General features: G+C 35.7%; 1 protein-coding gene across 1 annotated transcript in view; it reads right to left on the bottom strand.

The window, feature by feature from the left end:
• Positions 1-7,871: 7,871 nt before the first annotated feature.
• The window catches only part of LOC139715629 (otoferlin-like), a 141,286-nt gene continuing 122,252 nt past the window's right edge, over positions 7,872-26,905 (bottom strand). The window contains exon 46 of the mRNA XM_071627189.1: positions 7,872-9,526. Coding sequence (XP_071483290.1) covers positions 9,346-9,526 — 181 coding nt within the window. The 3' untranslated portion in view covers positions 7,872-9,345. The remainder of the gene's footprint in view (positions 9,527-26,905) is intronic.

Raw genomic sequence — 26,905 nt, 5'->3', positions numbered from 1 at the left:
CACACACACACACATAGAGATACACACATACAAACTAACATACACGATTGTGAAATCTGATATTTGAAACAGCAACAACTGCAAATGACAAAATGAAACATGAATCCATTTACACACATAGTGTACAAGTATTTACACTTGTCTGTGTTTTCATTAACCACTAGTGAAATTGCACTAGCTTAAAATAAAAACAACAATGGATAAGGGCCTATAATTAATTACCTTCCCAAAATTTCAGTCTTTCAAGTCACTTTTCAACATTATATTGTATGAATTCATTTAGTCAAAAATAATGAAGAAATCTCTGTAAAACATGTAATGTCATTTATGGCACACACACAAACACATACATTGAAATACAGCTTTCTGCCAGATCAGGTATTGATATGAGTGCTTAAGAGATTTTGATCTTGTTATACATGTACTTCAAAAGATTACTGTAAGAATAAATCCTGTCAGAATAAGCCTGATATTTAATTGGGTTCCTTGCAAATAAGTCTGATGCATCATTCAACAGACACGTACGTGCAGACATAAACAATGTGAATTCATTTGCTTATGCAAATTTTGTGTGCTAGCAGTTCCACTTCAAATGCTATCTGTTACTATTCACTCACAGTCCAAAACATGGAAGCATATTACCAAAAGCCAAAATCAAACAAACAAACAAAATCTACTAGAAAAACGGCTCACACACACACACACACACACACATACACAAAAGGATAAATAAATGAACACTGCAAAATATGGTATTTACCATGGATCTCAGCATGCCATTATAACTAGCCACTAAAAATCTTCTCAATTGTCAGGCCAGGCATGGCGTAGATCGCCAAGGCAACAAAGAGGACCAGGAGAGCAACTATTAGTAACTTCAGAAGAGTCCACTTGTATTGCTTCCAAATGCCATAGTACAGGTTTCTCAGGGGGTTAGTAAACCACCCGACTGATCCATCTGGTCGACTATTAGAGGTTAATCACAACATACACACATCAAAGCATCGTATGAAATGGGCAGCGTTCAATGTGGGAAGCATGAAGGGAGATGAATGAATAGATGGGAATGAAGAAAATCAAAACGTCGATTAGAAAATGATTGGGTGAATGATGAAGTCGATGAGGCTCGTAAAGTGAAATATGAAATCCTGCACTATCTCACAGACATAATGAAAACCATCACATAAAACATAGTCCAGATACATTCTAATCCGTACAATCCCAGACAATATTCATGAACTCTGCAATATATTAACCACAGCTGGAAAAGATTCAATATATTCCAAAGTGCTTGAGGCAGAATGGAAAACAAACTAAGGCAGACATTCTTCGTAGATTTTCATGACTGACTTTAAACATGTAGGCAGGAAGAAAACATATATGAATGAAGATAATCCATTTTGTGGACTGAGAGTAGGTATAACTTTCTTTTTAGTTACTCTCTGTAAGATCTGTCCTGCCAGGCATTATTCAGGTAAAGTGAAAAAAAAGAAGGAATCAGCCTGGGATTAGAACTAACATCACCTACTGGTTACTGCATGTAATCCTACTTATGGAGAGAACAGTCAAACGAAGCATCTATAAGGAAGACATTATGTACTTCTATTTGACATACTTTTGGTAGTCCTGTCTAGCGCAAGACTGCATTACATAGAAAAACAATCAAAAAGGTCCACAAAGAATCATTCCTCGTGTCCTTCCAGCATGTATTCTTTCACAAAATGATGGAGACAGGTTAATAGAATTAGTTCACAACGACAACCCATGACTGCCACACAATTTTACCTGTACACAGGAGAGATAGAACACAGCATGTATTGAGTTCGATACAGAGCATAAATAGCTCTGATGTTGCATTATATAACAATGCATATGATATAGCAAAATCTCATTATTTTCAAAGTAAAAAACACATTTTGGCCTCTGATATACAATAGAATACCATTTTAAAAAAGCTCTCTTTTTGTTGTTGTTATTGTGTGTGTTTTTCTTTTTTTGGTGGGGGTCTGTTGGCAGAATTTTCTTTGTTGATTTGTTTTATTTCCAATCTTTTCTGTTGCTATTAATGATAAAACATTTCATACAATGAAAGACAGTTTTCTTTCTCAGTTTTGAGGGTCTGCTTATTTCATGGTGAGTATCGACTGTACCATGTTGACACTGCGGATAATTTTAAGGAATCTGACAAGAAAATAGCTTTAGCTAAAGATGGAAAACAGCTCAAAGCATGCTCCAAATAGAATGGAAGGAGAGAAACCTGCAACATGAAAGTATGTTAATCAAATTAAACTATTAAGCTGCAATAGAGAGACATAAGATAAACATAGGAGAAACATCTGAGGTCCGTTTCATAAAACTTGTCATCAGTGACAACTGCCACATTTCTATGACAAATTTGCTCTCAGCCAATCCAGGGAATAATCTTCAAACTCAAATTTGATTAGCAATTTCAGCTGAGGAACAATATTTCACATGGTATCCTGTACACTTCTATGGAAGAAAAATGCTATACAAAAGTTGGTTTGTGAAGCAGTGGTGTAAAAATACATAGCAAATTGCGATGCGATACCAGGAAAATTATTCCCTGCAATCAGATTCAAGGATTTCAGTAGCTTGTCACAGTTATGACAACTTGTCACTGATGACAAGTTTTATGAAACGGGTCCCTGATCATTACTTTTAGAAGCAATAGCATACATATGATAATAAAGGCAGTAATTTTCAATGGCACACAAAATGACACTATGTGCAATTCGACGCTCACTTCATCAAAGTATATACAAAATGAAATGGATAGTGATGGCATGTTCAAAGGCATGCAGTTAAGTTTATATGTTACATATATTTATATGTATACACATATATTTCTTTCTATAAAACAGAGGTGACATTTCTGACCCAACTTGAATCAGTCACAACCAAATCACACCCACCATTGCAGGATTAATTCCAAGGACAAAATATTGGCTGTTATAAATAAACATTTATTTCTTTTTCCATATATTTATCCCAATTTACAGTACAAGGCACATGGCATCAGTGTACAGTGTAACAATATTTGCACAATACTTCTGATAGAGTTACATGAAATAATCTTCATTTGATGCACCAACTGAATGAATACAGAAGCTCTTGAGATTTATGAAAACAAAATATACCTAATAGAAACATGAAGCTGCTGAGTCTTTAAGACTGCAAATATGGACAATTACAATCATCTGTAAATCTGAGTTGAATGAATCAAATAGAAATTATTTGAGTTGAACGACCAAATTTACAATTCCATTTTGCCGACTACAGATTGGATGTGTATATTGTATATCTGTGTGTGTTATCAATATATGTCCTTGAAGACCAAACGGCCTCACTGGGCTGGGTAGGCCTATCAATCTATCTCACACCTGGTTAATCAAAATACTGGAATCACCCTCTAAAAATTATGTTCAGAAGACTGGCTGAGTGATTTCTTATAGACATACAGGAAATATATACATCACTTACTGTTACAATATATACAGAATCATGTTAATCTGGCATAAATTTGATTACGTATAAATAGAAACAAGAAATACATATTGCAACTTTCCAAAATACCTCTGTTATACCAGGAGCTTGATGAAATTCACGATCTAAATTTCCCCTCATACTATACACAATAATTATTACTGTAACACGTAATCTCCCATTTTCAGTAAAGGAAGGTTCTGAATATTCACGTGATTTGTGCTGGGTAGCCTGTACTCAATGAAATCTGGATAGGTTAAAATATATTAGTATTGATGGTATCATAGAAATAATCATCACTCCATCAGAAAGATCACTTACCATTAATAGGAATCATCCACAAAGCTATCTGAATCGATCAGATATGCATGTTTTTTAGCACTGTTTTTTCTTTGTTCTTGACAGAGAGTGGCTTTGTACCAAAATGAGCTGAGTATTGAAGTCATTTCATTTTGAGGCAGATGTAAATACTGAATCTGTTGTGACATGCTGATCATTTCAGCTTCTTACTGCTTATTAACAGGTTTCATAGAACTGTATCTTGCCTGTTAACCAATTAAGGATAGGCCAATTTTGTTATAACACTTGTTTCCAATAGGCACATGACTGAGTAAACTTGGGGCTAGCCTTCAATGGGTTAAAACTACTTCATGGGATAATACTAATAGTAAATATTTATAAAACTCGTATAACATGATCATGTGAATGAAATATTTACCTTGAAGCATTATATGCTGGATATTCACTCCAAATATACATGTATGTGTACATCAATTGCAATTCTCATAAGATGTACATTATGTTTTCGATGATCAACACTTCCAATAGTACTGTACGTGTATGTGATAGATAGGACACATGTAATATAAAGATGGGGTATGCCTGAAATAATTGTAAAAATGGCCACAAAAATGAAATACAGGTATGAATGATTTTTATTTGACCCTATATATTATGTACATTAACGGAAGGCATTATCATTTTGATTATCATATTTGATTATGAATAATGCTGAGTATACGTCATAGGACATCAAATCATATCGAGTATTCTGCCTGAAACGGTAATGTTTGTTATCAATAGAACATTTTACAAAAGTCATCTCTACCAAAATAAAATTGCCATTTTTTTGTTAGGAAGCAGTCTATCACTTGAAATAAAATAAACACAATGTCATTCTACATGTGTATTGGAAATGAACATCAACAGCTCACGAACAAGAAAGGCAAGCCTAAGTACACAGTACCATGCTCTTGACATAAATATCCGTGGATAAATATTAAGAAAGGGTACTTCTTATATTGATTTGTAAGTGGGAAAGATGAGATTTACAGTCACATCAAGTATGTCCCATTTTTGCTAAGCTTATGTTTTTCTGCATTTAATGCACACATGAATTAAAAAAAAAATGTGTGAATACCTTTTCACAACCATTTTGTCAAGGAAAAAAAAGTAAAGTTGAAGTTAATGTCTTGACAGTCCACAAAACCAAGAACAAAGTTCACCCAAGTTGCTTGACTGTTATATTTTGTCTAAAGCCATGCTTTCATGTCATACTTTGTTTTGTTCTGTATACTATCATAACATCCCCAGATGGCTAAGACAAACTTCTCAAAATTGTTTTTACAACTAATGGTCACACTATATTCACTGCTTTGATCTGTGTACCCTATGGCACAAATTATCTGATGCCAGAAGCTCATGAATGCATCTGAGATCATGCCCATAAAATTGTCAAGAAAACAAAACAAAGCAGAAAGGCATAAAGAACATTGTGTAACAGGTCATAATTATGTTTAATCCTTTCTTGGCAATGATTATGGCATACATTAATTATACCATACGTTTTTAAGCATTATGACGTGCATAAATGCATACTGGCAACTTTTCCCTTTTGCCCTCCTTGTTTTATACAATAATTTTAGTCTTAGCATGATTGCATAATGTTTACAATCATTCTAAGGGGTCTTAAACAGATCTGGGGCCCGTTTCATAAAACTTGTCATCGGTGACAACTGCCACATTTCTATGACAAATTTCCTCTCAGCCAATCAGATGCGAGGATTTCAGGAGCTTGTCACATCTGTGACAACTTGTCACTGATGACAAGTTTTATGAAACGGACCCCTGAACAGTTATCATTCAAATGTAATCAGCATACATGGACTACAGAGCCACGCCCCAACATATTATAAGCTTTGGGCTGTACACTGATCAGAGGAAGAAAGACTTGCAGAAACATATTTAAATAAAAGTGGCTAACTTGTATTTGCACTCCAGCTGAAAGACCATGCTATATAACTTACAAAATATTCAGCCTAGCTTTGACAAGACAGAGTACTTTAAAAGACCCAATAGGCAAAGACAAAGAAGATTAATATGAAATATAAATCTAGTGAGAAGGAATGAATTACAACCAATGTGATAGTCACTTTTACAATTTATATCCATTTCAGTGCTACAAAGTAACAATCATCACACAATTAGCACAAAAGAGAGAGAATTAGATGACACAAATTTAAAAGTGCACTGAACAAACGTGAACTCAATCACATCAACATAATGTTAGATTGCAACATCATGTGAGTCATTGAATTTACACATGTGGACATCACAACTAAGACTTCAATCAATTGTTCACATCAAACGTGAAGTAAACGGTAGACACTGTGCGAGCAGGGAACAATTATCTGCCGACAAAAGAAATGACAGATGACAACCAATCCCAAAATACACAAACAACACCACTGGACTGCCATACTGCACAACCAGTGCTTCTTTTGTCCTGCTCCAGGTCATTGCACTTTCTAGAGTCTTTAAAGAAAAAGAGTTTTTACATTTTGATTTTCAGCAATCGGACTTTGTAGGAAGCTTTTAAGTTTAGTACTATAGTACTATAACTTACTATTATATTCATATTTATGTGGGTTGGTCATCGAATAATAACACTCGATTGTGACCAAAAGTAAATGAATAGTAATATGTTTTATCAGATATGATGGGCATTACAACAAACATGGCAACTATCAACAAAAATATGTGACATACAATTGCTGTTCTGTGGCATCATATACAATACTGAAATTGGCAACTCAAGATTATCATTGCAAGTATGCGTCTAGGCTCCAAGAATCTTCTTCACAGTGTAGCCTGGTGATGCGTAGATGAAGAGAGCCAGGAAAATTACAAGGAGCGAGACGAGTGCCAATTTGATGAGCAGCCACTTAAGGCGGGTGCAGACAATGTATCGGATGGACTTCCACGGATTGAGGAACCAGATAAAGGATGTATCGGGTCGGCTGTTTGGTGGTGGGGGAGGGGGAGAGTGTAGGGAAAGACACACAGATAGGAGAATGGTGCGCAACATACAGAGAGCCAACAGCACAGGGGTGCAGTTTGGTGCCAGTTATTACAAGTAACAAAACATTAGGTTGCTATATCCACTACTATGCCATGTTCATATCTAAATACAGATATTTAAGAGCTTGCAAGAGATGTTACCTGTGGTTTTAAAATCCTCATTTTTCTATAAACTCAATTGCATCTTTCTTTTTCCTCTCTCTTTTATATATTTTGCTTTAAATCTAAATGCACGCACATAAAACTAAATGAGGCTTTAGCAATGATGTGGCTTGCTCTTTTTCCTGCAAGTTCTATATGGGTTGTTTTTATGGGTTGTTTTTATTTTTTCTAACATTCTACCGTATGAAGGTCTCGGAACTCAAATCTTAACATAATATGCACAAACTGACTGAATGAGCTTTGAGAATAACAATGCAATTTGGTTTGCTATCAATATTCCAAGATCAATTATTTTCTCTTTCTTTTTCTAATATTTGATGTCACTATTGATGAAAATGAAGGCACAGGCAATAAATAAACTTTCTCTCGAATCAAGATATCTTTTAATGTCATCAGCTTATCCCAAATTGCGGAACTGCTAAATAAAAATTCATGGCAGATTAGTCAAAATTTCACCGTGACCAGTACAAATACAATGAGCATGTTAGAGGCCATGTAACACCGGCCACCGGCTATCACATAGTAAAACATGAATATAAAATAAAAACCCACCAAAAAACAACACAAAGCATAAACACATTCCCCAAAATCAGTGAAAGAAACAAAAACAGCAAATATGTGTAGTTAGAAAGTTAGTGACACCTTTGATAGTTCGCCTCACTAATGTGCTATGTATTTCATAATAATGACAATTTGAGGAAGTCTGGGAGTTTTGTAAAAGTTGCAAAACCTGAGAGAAGAAAAATCTCTTCAGCAACAGGCCTGTCTACTCCCATCTTCCTCGATGACAACAAATGATGTAAATTTTTTTTTTCTCCAAGCTGCAAATGAGATGAACTTCATTGCAAAATTACAAAAATCAATTGGAGAGACATCCAAAAATCTGCATACACAACTCTCTCACAGGCTTAGATTACATGTGAAACATCAGGGTTCCATTTTGTAAAGCTCTTTCTAGCAATGACAAGTTGCTGCTGTATTGCAGTTTCTGTGGCAGCAACAACCTATAGCAATCAATGAGATGTGAGTCCTGGAGTTGTTTCCATGGCAACTGCAATAAAAGCAGCTTTCACAAAGCACAAAAACCTGAAATGGGCAACTGATAAGCTTGATATGAAAATGAATGTCCACAGATTGTTGAGAGCTTCACAGAATATGAAGAGTTTGTTTGCAAAAACCGATAAGTCCATATTTGCCAAATGGAGATATTTGCGATTAAAGGTCAAGAAAAATAAAGAGAATAATAAGAAAAATTTTCCTTCTTTTGACCATAACTTCAAAAACGTACCTTGATATGTAGTGACCAATATATCATTTAGCTCTTTCTGTGCCATGGTGGAAACCCCCTGTGTGCCACGTTTATCTGAGACACGAAGGTAGTCATGCTTTGAGAAAGAATTCTGTTTTTCCAATTTGTATAACTTCTACAAATTTAAACTGTTAAGATGGGCATAATAGTAAGCAAACTTAAAGACGAATGCCAAGCTTTGTTTCGATATAAATTGTATGACGAATCTATTTTCAATTTTTCGTTTGAATGACCAGTTGCTACATTACTGTAAAGGCATGACTTTTGCACATAAAACCATGACAGAAACTTAGAATGTACGAGCAAATCTAGTTGGGAACACCCCTTGATAGTCAATCACCACATAGAATGCAAGCCGTATATGAGAGGAACAAAAGAAACGCTTTCATTGTGCCTCGGGATTAGCAGTGATTAGCGGTTTATCGATCGGTTTTGGCGGCTTTGTTTGTTGAGCAAAATATGCAAAGTTGGCACGCCGTCGACTGAGTCGGACGTGCGAACGTGGCACATAAAGAGTTAGAAGGTATTATTTTGTACTTTATGACAGAGATCGTACTTCAAAATCTTAAAAAATGGACTATCGGTTTTTGCAAACAAACTCTTCATATCAAATTCCTAGAATATACCGGTTTTCTATAATGGTATTTAAATCAAATAGGGTTTTTCCCCCTGTTAAGAACCTTGGCTCAAGGTTTTCACTGAACTCATTCCAAACAGATACAATTTCTACCTTGAAATCCCGCTTGCATACAGTTTTATTTGTCTTGTGTCAGGCAAAGTATAGATAGGCTTTTTTGGTTGTCAATTCCTAATCAATTGTTTTGAATGCATTGGTGGAGCTGCTGGACTCTCATCAATTAACTCTTTCAGATAATCAAGTCAAAATGTCAATAAGATTTTGTGGTGGTCAGTTGCCCATGGGAATGACTGAGTTAAATCACGCAGCACATCCAATCCTGCTTATAAATAAGAGTACTTTCAGAGCCCTTTGTAGCGATTCCAAACAAGCATTATGCCCCAAGGATTTTCTTGACGGTGTAGCCGGGGGATTCATAGATGAAGAGGGCAAGGAAGAAAGTCACAAGGCAGAAAACAACGAGCTTGCACAGCAGCATTTTGAGGCGATGGCAGATCATGTATTTGATGGATCGCCACGGACTCATGAACCAGAGGAACGATGTGTCGGGACGACTGAGTGGTTTGATCATAGATTGAGTGACAAAAAAAGATCCCATGGCCACAGTACATAGGAAAATGTGTATGACAGATATAGGAAAACAGATAAGAATTGACAGATAGACAAATAGAGTGACAGATAAATAAACAAGTGGAAGGACAGAAGGAAGACATGTAAGATGTACATGCCAGAAGGACATATTGATATATAACAGATGAGATATGATTTGATATAAAGAAAGATATTGTGTACAGCAGAAATAGATAAGCAGATAAACAGATAAAGTATGCGACAGAAAATGTGTATGACAGAAATAGATAACAAATATAGATTGCAGGTAGGCAAATAGAGTCACAGAAATATAAGCAGAAGGATTGACACCGCGTATATAAGCCAGAAAGATGTATAGATAAATAGATGAGAAAGATAAAGTACAACAGAAATAGACAAGAAGATAAAGAGACAAAGTATGTGACAAAGGAATATAAGAAAGTTTTGGAAAGTTATATAGACAGATGAGAAGATGGGCATTGGTTGTCACAATCATTTGATGGGTTGCATTCATCAAGTATCAAATGAAGTTACAGCAAAAGCAGCATTTTGTATACATCAGTGTGGTAGGTTTCAGTTTGCACAAACAATGAATGCAATTTATTTGATATGAGAAATCAATGGTTTTGATGCATTTTAAGACACGAGAAATCAAGATGCATATCAAATATTTTTGGGGTTACATTTTTTTTTTTGGGGGGGGGGGGGAGCGTGAATGATAACAAGGAGGACATTTCACATTTTCACAGATGAGGACAGGGGAAGAATTTTGGTTGAGGATTTAAGGGTACGAAGGGAAGAAGAGGTCAAAAAAGGAAAACAATTGTGATCACAATTTGTGAAAATCTTCCATTGCAACATGAAAAATGTGACTTACATCTAATTGCCTTCAAAGAGACGACAGAATAATGATTTTTTTTTTTTGCTAAATGCAACAAAAATCAAACAAATGCTCTTTGCATACCTTTGAATCAATGGAACAGTAAAGAGAGGCAATATAGGCTAATAAAGGTACAAGTTTCATTAGGGAACGTATCTACTCATGTTTAACGAGAAACAGCGCCTGATAAGAAAGAAAAGGGGATAAGTACTGCGAGTGACAAAATTGTAGACCTCTTTATGAAACAAGGCAGGTGCATGGTGGTGTCTGTACCTTCACTATCAACTCACTAAGTGCATCACCTTAACTAGTTCCATAAGGGAATCAGATGGCTTGTGCATTAAGTCTATGGGAATTTCAGAATTCAGTGCGGAACGGGTTAAAATGCTCTGAGATTCCTGGCGATGATGAAGCCACAGGGAGCACAGGTAAACAGCCCAGGAAAAATCAGCCAAAAAAAAAAACACCTCAACAACAACTAAACAAAAAACAAACAAACAAACAAGCAAAAAATAAGGACAGTTTGATCAAATTTGATCCAAACAGCTAACACAGAAGTCTGGTGTCATTACCAAGGCATATCTACTGCAGCAAGTAGACCATATACGCAGAGCTCCACATAAGCAGTGGCTCGATGGCCCAGGGCCACATAGAAAAAAAAAATAGTGCCAGGCCACCAAACCTCCAAAGAGGCTATCTTTTGATGGCCCATCAGGCACTTAGATTAAAAATAGAATGTTATGTTTCTGTCATTTTGGGCCAATACATTTATTTTTCGGGGTAGCAGAATTTCAGACTTTAAGATTTTAGTGACCTTAACGGGCCACAAGTGAAAAAGATTAGCATCAATATGTATCAACTATGTCCGGGTCCAATGAAGCAGTCATGACAAGCCATTGATGAATCAACATCCCATTGGCATCAGAAAGGCATCAAAATAGTAGCCAATCATAATGTGAAGGTGTGAAGGAGTCGTAATAATTACCACAAGTTGACATTTACCCAAATGATGCTAAGTAAAGAGTCAATATCCTCTGCCCAGTCAGTACAAGTTAAAGGATATAAACTGGTAAACATACAATGTATGTATACACATCCGTGCATCCATGCTGTTGTGTGAATAATTACAGTAACTGCTATAAACCAACGAGGAATGAGTGTGATACTGCTTTGCATATTAAAACATACGTAGGAATCAAATTTTCTACACATCGTCAGATATGGGCAGCAAATCACCATGTTATGGTGTAAAGTGCAGAATGAAAATAATCCCCGGCTATATTACATTTTAGGCAGTGTCTATGAATGGCTACAGACAAGAAAATATCATAGGACAAGAATAACTCAGTTCACATCTACCACAGGTCTGCAATAACTGCTGAAGTACAGCATTTTCAATGCACTATTAATCCTTTCATTAGATGGAGCTCCTAAACCAAGCAGTCTTAGAGGAATGCTGTAATTTTCATGTAGGTGTCGAAAGAATGGCTTTTCTTTATTTGGTTGAAAAGAATACACATTCACCTGAACATTCCAAATTCTCCTATACAGTCAATTCAATACAGGTAGAAGGTCCACAATAACCTTTATCTGTACATGTTCAGATTGTAACTCTAAACTGGCTCATTGAAAAATGTTGTACGAAGTGTGTATCTTTCAAATCATGGGACAAAGGAAGAATGTGAACATTGTTTGTCAAGATGAAAAAAAAAATGGCTTGTGTTTTTGGTATTATGTCATATATGACAAGCTGTGACACCCTGCATTTTTTGTTAAGATTTTATGTTGCATTTTGTAAAGATATATACTCCATTTCTTTCTATCTGAAAACTTTTGTGAGAGTCTATGAAATACAAGTGCAGAGCACATAGAGGAAGATTTGAAGTGAGAGGGCGCTCTTTGTGACCCATCACGCTCTACGCCCCAAGGATCTTTTTGACGATGTAGCCCGGGGAGGCGTAGATGAAGAGACCGAGCAGAAGGGAGACGAGACAGAAAATGAGCAGTTTGATCAGCATCCACTTGAGGCGGTTGCAGATCATGAACTTGAGGGCGCGCCACGGACTCATGAACCAGAGGAACGAGGTGTCCGGACGGCTGTTATGAGGCACGGCCGCCGAAAGTTGGGTTTTGGATTTGACAGGGTTAAGCGGTCATGTTGTGCATGGTAAAATATGGGTGAATGTGTGCACACATAGTATGTGTGTAATAATGTGTATGTGTGGTAGAGTCCAAATGTGATATAAGTACAGCCAATGACATGACAACAGCAAATGGTAAAAAAAGGCACAACAATGAAATGAAAGACAGGGAGAACAGGAAAAAAACACCATTACAAAAGACAAAAGTAGGAAGAGCATTAACAGTCATGACAAATATAACAAAGAATGAAAAAAACACATATTAAAAAAAAGATAAAAGAGATATAGAGGAACCAACATATGTATTTAACATGCAGAACAGTTATATTGATTGTGATAGAGATAATTGTATACATCAGTTTCCAATAGAGCATTGCATAAATGAGAGCATGCAAGGATATAAAGAAAATAAAACACATTGAACAGAGCAAGAAAAATGGTGACAAATGATGGTAAAAAATATGGTAATATGGCATAAATGATTGAGGGTGACGGTGTCGGGGGGGGGGGGAAGAATATAGAGGAAAGGGAGGGGTAGAGGAAAGGATTGATAGGAAAGACAGAAAAACAAGATTATAATCAGCAAAACAATTGTCTAGATAGTAGAAGTCCAAACTTTGATATTTACAAGCATGGAATCACTCATAATTTGTAGCTGCATTCTCTTTCCAATGCTTTTGAAACCATGCCAAAGTATTTGTACTGATACAAAAGCATTCAAAGCAAAAAGGTGATATAAACAACAGAAGAAAAGACGAGATACAGGGAGACTGAGTACGAAAATACATTATGAAACGTACATGAATACAAAACCTTGATACATGCATACACATACTCCTGTAGCTGCCTTCTTTCTCCAATGCTTTTGAAACCATGACAAAGTATTTATATCATACAAAAGAATGCATAGCAAAAGGGTGAAATACAGATCAGGGGAAAAGATAAGATACAGAGAGACTGAGTACGAGAATACATTATGAAACATACATGACTACAAAACTTTATGATACATGCATACACATACTCCTGTAGCTGCATTCTCTCTCCAAAGTTTTTGATACCATGACAAAGTATTCATATCATACAAAAGCCTGCACAGTAAAATGGTAATATACACAATAGGGGAAAAGATAAGATACAGAGAGACTGAGTACAAGAATACATTATGAAACATACATGAATACAAAACTTTATGATACATGCATACACATACTCCTGTAGCTGCATTCTTTCTCCAATGCATTTGAAACCATGACAAAGTATTTGGATTTATATAAAGACATGCACAGTGAAAAGGGTGACATACACATCAGGGGAAAAGAGAAGATACAGTGAGACTGAATAGGAGAATACACTATGAAACATACATGAATACAAAACTTTCTGATACATGCATACACATTCTGTATGACGATACCTGTATGACGACACGCACTTCACGTCTTCATAATACTCATATTGTGCCATAACATTATGCATCAAGCTTGCTACTACCAGAGTGATACCGGTATTGTATAAGCATGCAACATCTATTTCTCCCGGGGAAAGTGAAAGAGTCTGCAGCCAAGACCGATTCGAATGCAGATTATAATCATCCATCAGCTACTTGAAGCAAAAGAGACGAGAATATTTCGTAGGAAGGGGGAAATTGAGATAAAGAAGAATGTAGAATACCGGGGAAAAAAATACACACTTGTCCAGAAAGTACCACAATAGCCATCTCATTGAAGAGCAGAGGAATGCAAAGTGTCAAAATTTCACCCCTATAGAAAACTGAAAGCGCACACGTAAAAACTGACAGAATTCTTCCACTGGCATAGTCCCAACTCACGGAAAAAGAAAGGAAACCCACTTACAAGTGTATGTGATGAAAATCAGAGAGAAACTAACAGCTTTTTGTTTATCTAATGGTTCATTTGAAAATTTGTCCATAATTAATGTTGATACAAGAGGTGTATTTCATGTACACTGGTGCATCAACCTGAATACCAGAAAGTACCCTCAAAGATGCAAATTATAACTGAATAAATCAAAATGTTTTACAATTACCATTACAGAAATGACTCCAGATAAAATTCAGAAGGGAACTATCCTTCATCCCCTTTCATCTGATTAATCAAAACTTTTGGGTCCTAATCACAATTTTTGAGGAAAAAAAATTATTTTATTGAATGCTACAAAGATGGAGCAACAGCTCAAAGTGTATCAAGTGTCTAGGGGAAAAAATGCAAAAAAATAATAATTTAAGTCCTTATAGCAAATAATTCTCCTTTTCAGCCCCGCTACGATTGTCATATATTGGAATAATCTCATCATTAATTGGCAGTTAAAATGGATACAGTGGTATTTTAAGAGCACTTTAAAAGACAGCCTGGTTGAGAAGATGATTATGCAGATTGCATGTAAAGAAAATCTCCTTTGATGTAAAATGAAATACTGCTCGCTTTGCTTTATTTATTCTTCTTTTTTCGGGGGGGGGGGGAGTGAGGGAGGCAAGTTAGAGAAGTGTTACTAAAAACAAAGATATTTAATCTGCTAATTAATTTCAGAGCAATTTTGTTGTTTTGTCTCTGGTTGTAAAAAGGAAGGATATCCAATGTATGTAATTGTCATCAATTTCAAGACATGCCATACTCACATCTGGGGTTGGTTTTGTGTTTGTTTGTTTGTTTGTTTGTGTGAGTGTGCATGTGTGTGTGTGTACATTGAAGGAGAATACTGGAGAAGAGTCATCTGTCATATGACCTCAATAAATAATGCTAGGAATATAATAAATATGTAAATACATAGACATATATAAATATACCCAAAATATACTTGCAATATATGCTGAAAGTTTATATCCATACCAAATGCACAGCTGTTCCTGAAATTCATGCACTTGTTGCATTTGCACTATTTCTTCTCTTTTTGGGATAACTTTCTATTCCCCTGGATACAAATTCTCCTTGTATTGGAATCTTGGCACACTTTTCCTTTGCTCTGTCATATAAACCATCCAGCCCCTCTAGCCTTTTAAACATGCACAGTCAACAACATGCAGCCAATATCCTATTCAGGGAGGTACTCTTGGGCAGGGGTCGAGCTTTAGATAAGATGAGTGTTTACTGAATCTAAATTAAATCACAAGTCAGGAAACTCATGAAGAATTAATATCCACCAGTTTACTAGACTCTCATGATGCTGCATTGTGACATAACTTAACTGTATTCTTTCTTTCTTTCTTTATCTTTAGAGGGGTAACATTTTGGTGATATCCTGGAGGGGGTAACATTGCAAAAAGTAGTTATCTTTCAAGACTTCTCCTATTGAAAAAGAGACAGTGCAGAAGTGATGAAGTTGGCGTTTCTAGGCTCCAATGATCTTCTTGACGATGTAGCCGGGAGAAGAGTAGAGGAAGAGACCAATAAGGAGCAAAATGAGTCCGATGACGATTATTTTGAACAACAGCCACTTGAACCGCCTGCACATTGAGCGGTAAATGGCTTTCCAAGGCGTCAAGAATGCCGTAAACAGCGTATTGGGACGACTGGTTATGCCATATCATAGGGTGTATATTTACGATTATCCATACAAGAGGCAGTAATAATCATGTCGATAATCCGCGTAAGATGCGAGCGAACAAAATATATATCCAGGTATGGAAAGAGTACCCACAAACATCGACAAGCCATGGATAATACAAAAGACCAGGAAATAAAGATAATCGACATTTATCCATTTTAAATTGGACAGCAGGCGATAATGTGATAGTGGCATATCAACGCCCACATTAGACCATAAAATATCACATATGTGTTTATAAAAGAACAGAGAAAGAAAATGTATAATCCATACAAAAGTAGCAAAAAGGTATAAAAGGCCATTAAAAATATATTTCAAATTTACAATGTTTCATCCAATGTAATCACACAATATGATGAGCATACAAATTGGCCAATCGTGGCCATTATCAAATCAATACCAGAATTGAAGATCATCCAGGGCAGGAGTGTAAAATAATTGGGGTTGCCAAAAAATGAAAATAAAATGGAACAAACAAAACACATCAAAAACAGGTGCAGTTTAATCATGGCAACAGAAATTATTACCCAAAACCACTCTACACCCTTAAAAGTGTGACAAATTTGTTTCCAATGTTGAAATGAAATGAACACGGTACACTTAAACTTGGCAAATTTCACTGCAAATGAGATAGATTAACTGCTAAAGGAGTATACTTTTTATTTGATCCTTCCTTCTAATTTCCAATCACTCCTCATATAAACACATGTCCACAAATTTACTAGTTTGATCCCTCCTTGGAAACACAGAACAGTAAAATCAAATGAAATTAAAATTGGATTAAAGATATATACATAAAGCATTTGGCATCTCTGTAAGATTTTTCACTGGAAAATGCATCCCTTCAAGCAAGTACCAGTCTCACAGACCCCAAATGAAACACTTCTCTACTGCTGAAAATAATGCTACTGGTCTCAACTGTATGCATCACTGTAATAAAGCAAAACAGCATGATGAGAAATATGCACAGTATGCGTGTCATACAGATGAATTCAGAGTTTGGCATTTATCTGGTCCTGAACAGATAAAGATTCATAGCGGCACAAGTACCAATAAAGTGAATAGAACAAGGCAAAGACATCTGAAGAACTGGGGAAGGCAAATCAATTTTGATACAATAATGATAAAAATAAAGACATCAATCTCATCCTTCGTGTTCACATTGACTGTTGTCGAAAAAGAGACATGTAAGAGACAGCTGATAGAGAGAAAGAGAGAGAGGGGGAGAAGGAGAAGATAGAGAGATAGAACAAGGTTATCATCGGTCTTATGCCATAAGGGCCTTAAGCCACTTCCACTGTTATGCCAAAAGGCCCTTAATGCTATAGACTTTGTACACTATTAGTGCCCTTTTGGCATAACAGGGGAAGTTCTTTAAGGCCCTTTTGGCATAAGGCCGACGATATATCTGAGTGTGTGAAACATAGTCTGTCCGGTGCATTCTGTGGACACAACATACCACAAATGATCACGACACTCACACAACTTCAAATGGGAGAGGACTATGTGTTAGATACTGTAAAACCAGAAATTTTTTGCAAGTTACTTTAAAGGAGAAAAGATTCACGAAATTAAGATGCACACAGAATTTCTTGTCTACGCCATAATCATGCATTAATACCAGTGGCAAGTCACAAAAACTTCATGCCACCCATACGGCTAGCAGCAGCTGCAATTTGCGCAAATTTCGCGCTGCGACTATTCCTGGTTTTGCAGTACGTAGAATTTGTCGGGGAAGTGTGCAAACACGGGATGGTATAGAAGACCACACAGACAAAACAAACAGGACGCATTGTGCGTTAACGTGCATCCACACACATTAATCATTTTGGTGCCAGTGAGTCAAATATGCACGAGGTTCACACATTGTAAACCTTTGGACAGAAAATAAATGTGGCAGACGGAGGGTTAAGGAGATACTGTTGGGGTTTAACTGGTATGTTTATTTCACATTAGGAAGGAAAGCAAAACACTGCAGGCCATATAGACTGAATTCACAGACAAGTGCACAGAAATTCAAATCATTCCAACACCACTCAGAAAGTAATTTTATAATGTGGGCATCACACTGTTCCCAAATTTGAACAAAGATGGGCATACATTACAGGAAGTGTTCAAACTCGGCTCTGATTATATAATATATATAATTACAATTTTCAGATCATTCATGAGGGCATCTTACAGTGGAGTTTATCAGGCTCCGGTAGCAACTTCATAAAAAAACAACAGCAAAATCTTTGGCAAGTTTATTGATTGGCTGAAGAATTTGCAAATGTTCATATTTATATTGGCAGCTTGTGCCAATTTTGGGACAGTGTGATGCCACCTTAACAGAACAGAGCATGAAAAAAAGTAAATGTGCTATTTTCATTCCTTATGGTTTCAAGAGCAACATATAAACACGTTAACATATTCTCTTTAATGGTAGCCCCACCACCCACCCCCATTTTTCAAGCTACTCCAATGTCCCAATGTCCGCAGTATTTCATTTAGATTGACTTTAATTGTTATCAAACTAGTTAGAGTTAAACTTTGGAATGACATCCTGTGGTTTAGAATTGGTAATCATAAGGAATTATCCATGCATTTGACAAATACAAAATGCCAAAAAACTTTAAAAAAGCAAAGCTACACCTTGATATGTAATTCAGCTTTTCCAATGCAAATACATTTTTTTTTGTAAATGATTCAGTGTTGATCACTGGATGAGACACCCCAAATAGGACCAAATTATCTATGGTAAAGTTTCCATGACAACCCCATTGACATGCTGCTTTGTACAGAAAGGAAAATTACATTTTGTTCAGATGACCACATGGTATTACAGACATCTGAATTTAGCATCCCATACAACTATTAAATGCAAATAATATGGCTACATGCCCTTATGGTGCTGGATATCTGCTTTAAGTGACAATACAAGACATTTCAGACACAAGGCCATTTGGCCCCCTTTTTTAATTTCAAAATTTCTTGTAGTGGCAAGAAGGTATTGGCACTAAATACTGACCGCTGGTTTGGATAAACTGGACACAACATTTAGTACTGAATCCTGAATCACATCAATACACAGTGCTTATTTCTTATCCTTTCCCATAAACAGAAAACATCATTTTTAATCACCACTTCATAATACAACCTGGCTAAGCATGTACATCAGAGTGAGGTCTACACGACCTTGACGTGCTAAAAACACAGGATTTGACAACATTTCCTGGGAAAAAAATAAAAATAATATCCACTTATAATCCTGAAATGTCTTTATACTATAATTACATCTATTTCAATAAGATTCTTTTAGGAATTGGTTAGACTATCAAAAATATACTCATTATTTGGGATCTACTCAGAGAAGATCCTTTTGTTATTCATACTTACAAAGAGTACACTCAGCTACACAGTGAACCACATAATTATATATACATATCATATACCTATATATTCCTGAAGCTTACCACATTACACATATAAATACAATCACACAGATATATACGATAAATGCTGCACGTAACTGTTTCAACTCAGTAACAGTGATTAATATCGCATTTTGAAACCATATCACAGACTCCACGAACAACAACCGGGCAATTCATTTCATATTACTGCCTGAATTGGTATTGACTAGTTTAAGTTTCTTAGTTTCATTAAGTGTATTAGCGCAACTAATTCTTGGCATATCTAGAATTGATATATGTACAATCAGCATGTTAAGTATTGTAATACTATGTTTAATTTTTTTTTCTTCTCTTTTTTTTTTCCTTCTCCTCTTTCTTTCAATGATAATTATACAGAGATCCAGAAACTCTGGGAATATTTACAAGATACTGAATACCTCATATACGATCAATCTAAAGATTAGAAATTTGACACAGATTATCATTTTGCTTAATAAATGGTTTGCAATGTACTCTTCCACCCCTGAAAATTTGGTAAATCATAAGCACAATATTTTAAATATTGCACTCATTATGATCTTTGTAATAAGTACTATTGCTCATATATATCGCACTTTAGGTCTTCTTTTTCTCCTGTATTGAGAAAAACTAAAACATTCATGTACATGAATTGATAATACTGTTTAATAAGTACTATTGCTCATATATTGCACTTTAGGTCTTCTTTTTCCCCTGTATTGAGAAGAACTTAAACATTCATGTACATGAATTGATAATACTGTTTAATAAGTACTATTGCTCATATATTGCACTTTAGGTCTTCTTTTTCTCCTGTATTGAGAAAAACTAAAACATTCATGTACATGAATTGATAATACTGTTAAATAAGTACTATTGTTCATATGTATAGCCCTTAAGGTCTTAGTTTTCCCTTGTATAGAGAAAAACTAAAACATTCATGTACATGAATTGATAATACTGTTTAATAAGTACTATTGCTCATATATTGCACTTTAGGTCTTCTTTTTCCCCTGTATTGAGAAGAACTTAAACATTCATGTACATGAATTGATAATACTGTTAAATAAGTACTATTGCTCATATATTGCACTTTAGGGCTTCTTTTTCTCCTGTATTGAGAAAAACTAAAACATTCATGTACATGAATTGATAATACTGTTAAACAAGTACTATTGTTCATATGTATTGCCCTTAAGGTCTTAGTTTTCCCTTGTATAGAGAAAAACTAAAACATTCATGTACATGAATTGATAATACTGTTAAATAAGTACTATTGCTCATATAAATTGCACTTTAGGTCTTCTTTTTCTCCTGTATTGGGAAAAACTAAAACATTCATGTACATGAATTTCTAATAATGTTTAATAAGTACTATTGTTCATATGTATTGCACTATAGGTCTTCCTTTTCACCTGTATTGAAAAGAACTTAAACATTCATGTACATGAATTTCTAATACTGTTTATACTGTCCTGTTGTCCTTGTTTCTTTGACAATGGCGATCAAAAAGTACAAATAATAATGTAGGCATTAACTCACTGAAGATGAGCTAAATTGCTATAACAAGCATTTCCCACAGACATCCACCCAAGTACACGTACATGTATACTCAAAACTAGTCTTCACCTGGTTAAGATGCTACTGCTACAAATATAACAATTAAAATCCATAACATACAGGAATTATTTCATCAATGCCAGCATTTTTTCCTGCTATGCACATATGATCGTAATCATGATCAATACCTACGACAAAGTTATCTTCACCTTTATCACATATTATGCTCTCACTGATATCACCCAGGTGTACTTTAATATCTACTGAAGATAACATCAACAAGTAGACTACATTCCCCTGGCCTACCAAACAACTGTTGGGAATTTTAGTCACTTTTTGTTGTTGCCTTTGTCAATCTTAATCAATTTCTGATCTATTCAGTCCTTTCACGTCACTTAAGAGTAAAAAGCCATCACAGATTAAGTATTTTTAGGATCTGGCAACATATCATTATGTATATTTACAAAACATTTTAGCATCAAATTCTTAAAAACTTTATCTACGAAGTGTTAAAAGTGCACAGTCAGCACTTTGCTAGTATGCTGTAATATTATATCATGCCAATGCAGAAAAATGCTATTTTTATAATATAACAAATAAACATGAAAGAGATAAAAAGTATCTTGTCATAGTAACATTATAAAATTGCACAATTTTCACATTCTTGTGAATACAAACTAGAACAAGAACTATTTCTACATTTTTGTTCCAATGGCAAGATGGTGGTGCTGTTACTTTCTTAACATTTACGATTAAATTTATAACAGAATATAATTGAACCTTCACACACATCACTGCTATACTTCAAATACTGAAATATTTCTACATACATTTACTATACCCTGCCAATAAAGCTTACCAACAGAGTAAGAGAGAATATAGACTCTAAACCGTAAAATCTTTGCCATTAAATTCATATACCTTACACCTTGAATAAAACCAAATGTACAACAGAAATATACACTGAAACCTATACATACTGCATGACTTGTAGAATGAAAATAGTATATAACAAGAGAAAGTGTTAGTATGATTACTCTTTGTGGAAATCCAACTATGCTTAATTCCCCACTGGTGATTGCTACCAACTAACTAACGAATGACCTGAATAAAATTGCTACCTGCTTGTTACCGCATGACCTACTACGTAATAAGATCCACTCTAAGCAGAAATCAGCAAAAGGTGGAAAGAGTAAAAGGAACAATTGCAAAAACTTCACTGTGGCTATACTGAGCTTAATAAGCTTAAAGGGATGGTACAGTATTGGTGGAGTTGAGAATTGGACTTTTAACTTTTTGCGAGATACCAAGAAAACACATATGATATAGTACAGAGCATACCATTTTAAGGGGAATTCAAAGTTTATCTGATGAAAATCGGGTTTGGAATGACTAAAACATCCTAAAATAAAGTAAAACAAAGCAATCGTAATAAAGTGTGGGTCCCACACTTCATTAAAATCGCTCTTTTTTGGATATCTCAGCCATTTCAAAACCAATTTTCATCAAATAAACATTGAATTCCTCATAGAATTACATGCTCTTTCATATTTCATAAGAGGTTTCTCATTATCTCACCAAAAGATGTTAAAAACCTAAAATTAGGTCTCAACCAGAACTGTAAGATCCCTTTAAGATGGTGATGAAATTATGGCTAAAGACATAAAAGCAAAAGAGACTCATTGACAAGAGTATCACTGAAAAAGTGGACATTTTCATGTGAGTAATTTTCTTTTGCACTCAGTTGGGTAAAATGAATTTGCAAAAGATTGTAATTCCGAGGAATCAGAGATTAATTATTTTCACACAATACAAGCTGAAATATTTGCATGATTTTATTTCTAAGCCAATGTCAAGTTCCACAGAATGCATAAAAAATGTCCACAACGAGAAAATTTCCACTTCAGCAGTACTCAGATGGCAAACAGTAAAGATGAAAGTAGCGATAGTTTACTTCATATGCGAAGTGAGTCTTGCAACTATATTGATAGAAATGTTACTTTAAATTTGGGTGAGGAAAAGTTGTTACAAGAAAAATAAATATACAGAGGAAAGAAAGGTAAAGTTTCTATAATCTACATTCACAACAAATACTGATCATTAGGTGATGACGTCATAAACATTAATGAATAAAATTACAAGATAAAGGACAAAATGATGTACACTTTGGTACACTTTGATACAAATTGAAAGTACAGGAAAAATATCTTGTTACTTTCATTTCATCTTCTAAAAATCTAAATTGGACACTTCAAAAGAAGGCATATTTACTGGTAAGTGTTGTTAACAACAAACACCAATAAATGATGATGATTACAAAAAGAAACAAAAAAGAGATAATGTTACAGACATGGCAACCGCAAGGACACAATAGACGGTGTTAAAGGTAAATTGTAACTAATGGTTGCTGTGACTACATGATCACTTTACAAACAAATACTGATGCAAGTGGCAATGATGTAAAACAGAGAAGCCAGATAAAAAATTAAAGAGAGTGCCTCAGATACATTTACATAAAGGTACTTTGTACACAAAAGGGCATGAACTGTAATAGTGCCAGGGCCTAATTCAGGCTTTTGACTGAAAACTGGCATCCCTGTTTCAAATCTTTCTCAAAGAGATTATACAATATCCATAAAATTTGCATGGCATCTACCATGTTTCTGTGGGTTCCAGTGAGTTAACCTCGTTCCATATTGAATTCTGAAATGGTCATACATTTAACAGGCAGGCCACCAGGTTCCCGTAGAGAATGGGTTAAGTGACGGACGATGTGAAGAATGCAAAGCTGCATGACTAGTGAGTCAAACCCTTCATTTCAAACTGCCCCAACCCTTTCTGTGGCAGGGACTTTGGACAGTACGAACCACGCTTTCAGGTTTTCTGTGCCAAACAGCACGCAAAGCACACAAAAGGTTAAGCCTGAATGAGGGCATGGCCAAGATATGATGTGTAAAATGATTAGATGATTGCATGAAGGATGACACCATGATATGATATCATGATGACACCATATGAAAGTAGAGATGGGGTGGGGCAGAGGGTGGGAACCCTAGGCCCCGATGATCTTCTTCACCGAGTAACCGGGCACGTTGTAGATGAAGAGGACGAGGAGAGCCACCAGGAGGATGACGATGATGGAATTGATGATGATCCACTTGAAACGCCTCCAGATGATGTAGCGCAGGGTAAGGAAAGGGTTGTAGAACCACCGGAAGGAGGTGTCTGGGCGACTGTGTTATGTCGGGTGGGGGGGGGGGGTATCATAGCATTGATGCGGTTGCCGTGGAGATGCAGGTGGAAGTGAGAGTGAAGTGTTGGCATGCAAGGTGGATATGGATGAGGAATGTGCCATGCACATGGTGTACAGGTGTGCATGCAAGGATGTTGGCAAGTATGCACAAGACATGGTCAAGATAATGAAAACATGGGCAAGAAAGGGAGGATGGTGTACAAGGAAGGGTAAAATTACGAGAGAAAGATTTGTTTGAGAATAAGCATAAAAATAGGATTGAAACAAGAGAGAGAGAATAGGAGAGAAAAATAAATATAGGAGAAATATGCAGGAGTGGTAAGATGGGTATGGTAAGATGAGAGTAACAATGGAGTACCGGTACACAAACATATAAAGTGAGATATGTAGAGATTGAAAAAATATGAGGGGGAAAGACAGAGATAAATGAGTGGACAAAGACATGAAAAGACAGACAGACACACAGACAGACATACAGACAGATGAATAGATGGGAAGATACACATAATGGATGTCAAGATAGATATGGACAGATAAATAGATGTACAGATATAGAAGTAGGCACATGTAGATAGGTAGATAGGTAGATAGATAGATAGATAGATAGATAGATAGATAGATAGACAGGTAGATATACAGAAGGATAGAGACACAAATAAGTATGACATAATTTAAAGGCGATGGTGTTAAGAAAAGGACCATGAACCATATCAGGGAAGGCATGCATAACAAAGCAGAATGGGATGGGAGATGAAACAAAGAATGAAGATAAAGGATGGGTTAGTCACTGGAATAACAACATAGAAAGCAATTAGTGGTTACATGAAAAGGCGCGACATGGTTTGACGAGTGTGAAGGGAGGATAGTGATATGTTGGTGACAAATATTTGCTCCTGCAACAATTGCTCAGGTCTTATTTTCTTCAAGGACTTAGGGTTAGGGTTACGGTTAGGGTTGTACCAGGGTTTTAGGTTTAAGTTTGATGTGAGGATTAGGATTAGGGTTAGGATTACGTTTGTAGGTAGGTTTTAGTTGTTGTTGTTTGGCTTTAATAGCATGCAGATATTTCGTGGGAGCAATTGTCGCAGAAGCACGAAAAAAAGTAAATGAAATGTATTTGACAGGCAATCATATCTTTGGTGCAGCAAAACCTTTGGCATACACTTAATTCACTGTGGAATAAATGTCACTGCACAAGGAATGTTCACAGTTTTCATTTTTGTAAAGATCTGTGCTTGAAATACAAAAGATAACAGCTTCACAGCAAGGTATGTGCAACACAAGATATGACAAAAAATTATTTGCTACTGCGATAGGATAATGATCAGAGAAAAGATTTTTACACAATGATGGAATTGTGAAACATTAATGACATAGAAATAAGCACAGTGCAAACATCAAGACACAATTTCAAAAAAACAAAATATTTTCATATCACAGAAAAACATTTAACTCAAAATGACATGGTTGTTGATGAACGATGAAAATAGGAGTGTCAAAAAATTCTGAAAATTGAAAAGATTAGCATGCACTAATCCGATGAAATAAAGAAAGATGGTGATCAGTGTGAAATGTTAGTTTAAGCAATGAAAAGAAATGATTAAAGTTACTTTGTGGTATGCCTATAGCAGTGCTCGACACTAACGGTGGCACGGTGGCCCAGGGCCACCAAAAATGAAAGTCGGGCCACCAAATTTCAAAAAAGGGCAAATTTGGTGGCCCACCTCGGGCCACCAAAATATTTTGAAAAGCGTCATTTATTTATGTTAAGATGTTGCAACCCATGTGCCTGTCAATGAATATTCATACTTAGTCTTACCATTCAGCAGTTGAATTTGTTTAAAGGATGGATGAAAAGGACTGAATGAGTGCCTGAGAGTGAGTGTTGCGAGTTTGTTGAGGTTTATTTATGAGTAGATATGTCCAGCTTCCAATTCTTACTATGATAAAACTTGAATATTTGACTCATCAAAAAAAAAAAGCAGGAATTTTAACATTTTTTATTGTTTTTGGGGGGCCACCGAATTTTTCTCTTGGGCCACCAAAAATTTGAAATTGATGATTTTGGTGGCCCATTGGGCCACCAAATAAAAAAGTTAGTGTGGAGCCCTGCCTATAGGAAGGCTGTGAGAGCAATACATATGCATGTGTGTTAGCTGCCTTTTCAAAACAAAAATGCACACATATCAAGTTTATGTTGCTCTGTAATCCTACTGCACATGACTTTCCAGGGAGAGAAAGAAACACACAGCAGTCATAGGCCATAAAATATATACCCCTTGTCTGGTAATGATCTACACCAAACATGCCATGACCTTATTCTTTCATAATGCAACAATTCATAACCTGTAGATACTAACTGCTTTATATTTCCAAGAGGAACAGCAACCAACAGGACATCAGCCTGAAAGTTTGTTTAAGAGGGAGTCCTCTATCCATGTAATAGATAAAACTGTTGATAGGTATATTACCAAAAAGAACCTATTATTTTAAACGTACTACATGTAGTATCCCCCCCCCCCTCCCCTAAA

Source organism: Diadema antillarum, unplaced genomic scaffold, assembly GCF_040938485.1.
Source record: "Diadema antillarum isolate AM-2024a unplaced genomic scaffold, OU_Dant_1.0 scf00000006, whole genome shotgun sequence".
NCBI classification, from domain to species: Eukaryota; Metazoa; Echinodermata; class Echinoidea; order Diadematoida; family Diadematidae; genus Diadema; species Diadema antillarum.
The sequence above is the reverse complement of the archived record's forward strand: the minus strand, read 5'-3'. Positions and strand labels throughout refer to the sequence as shown.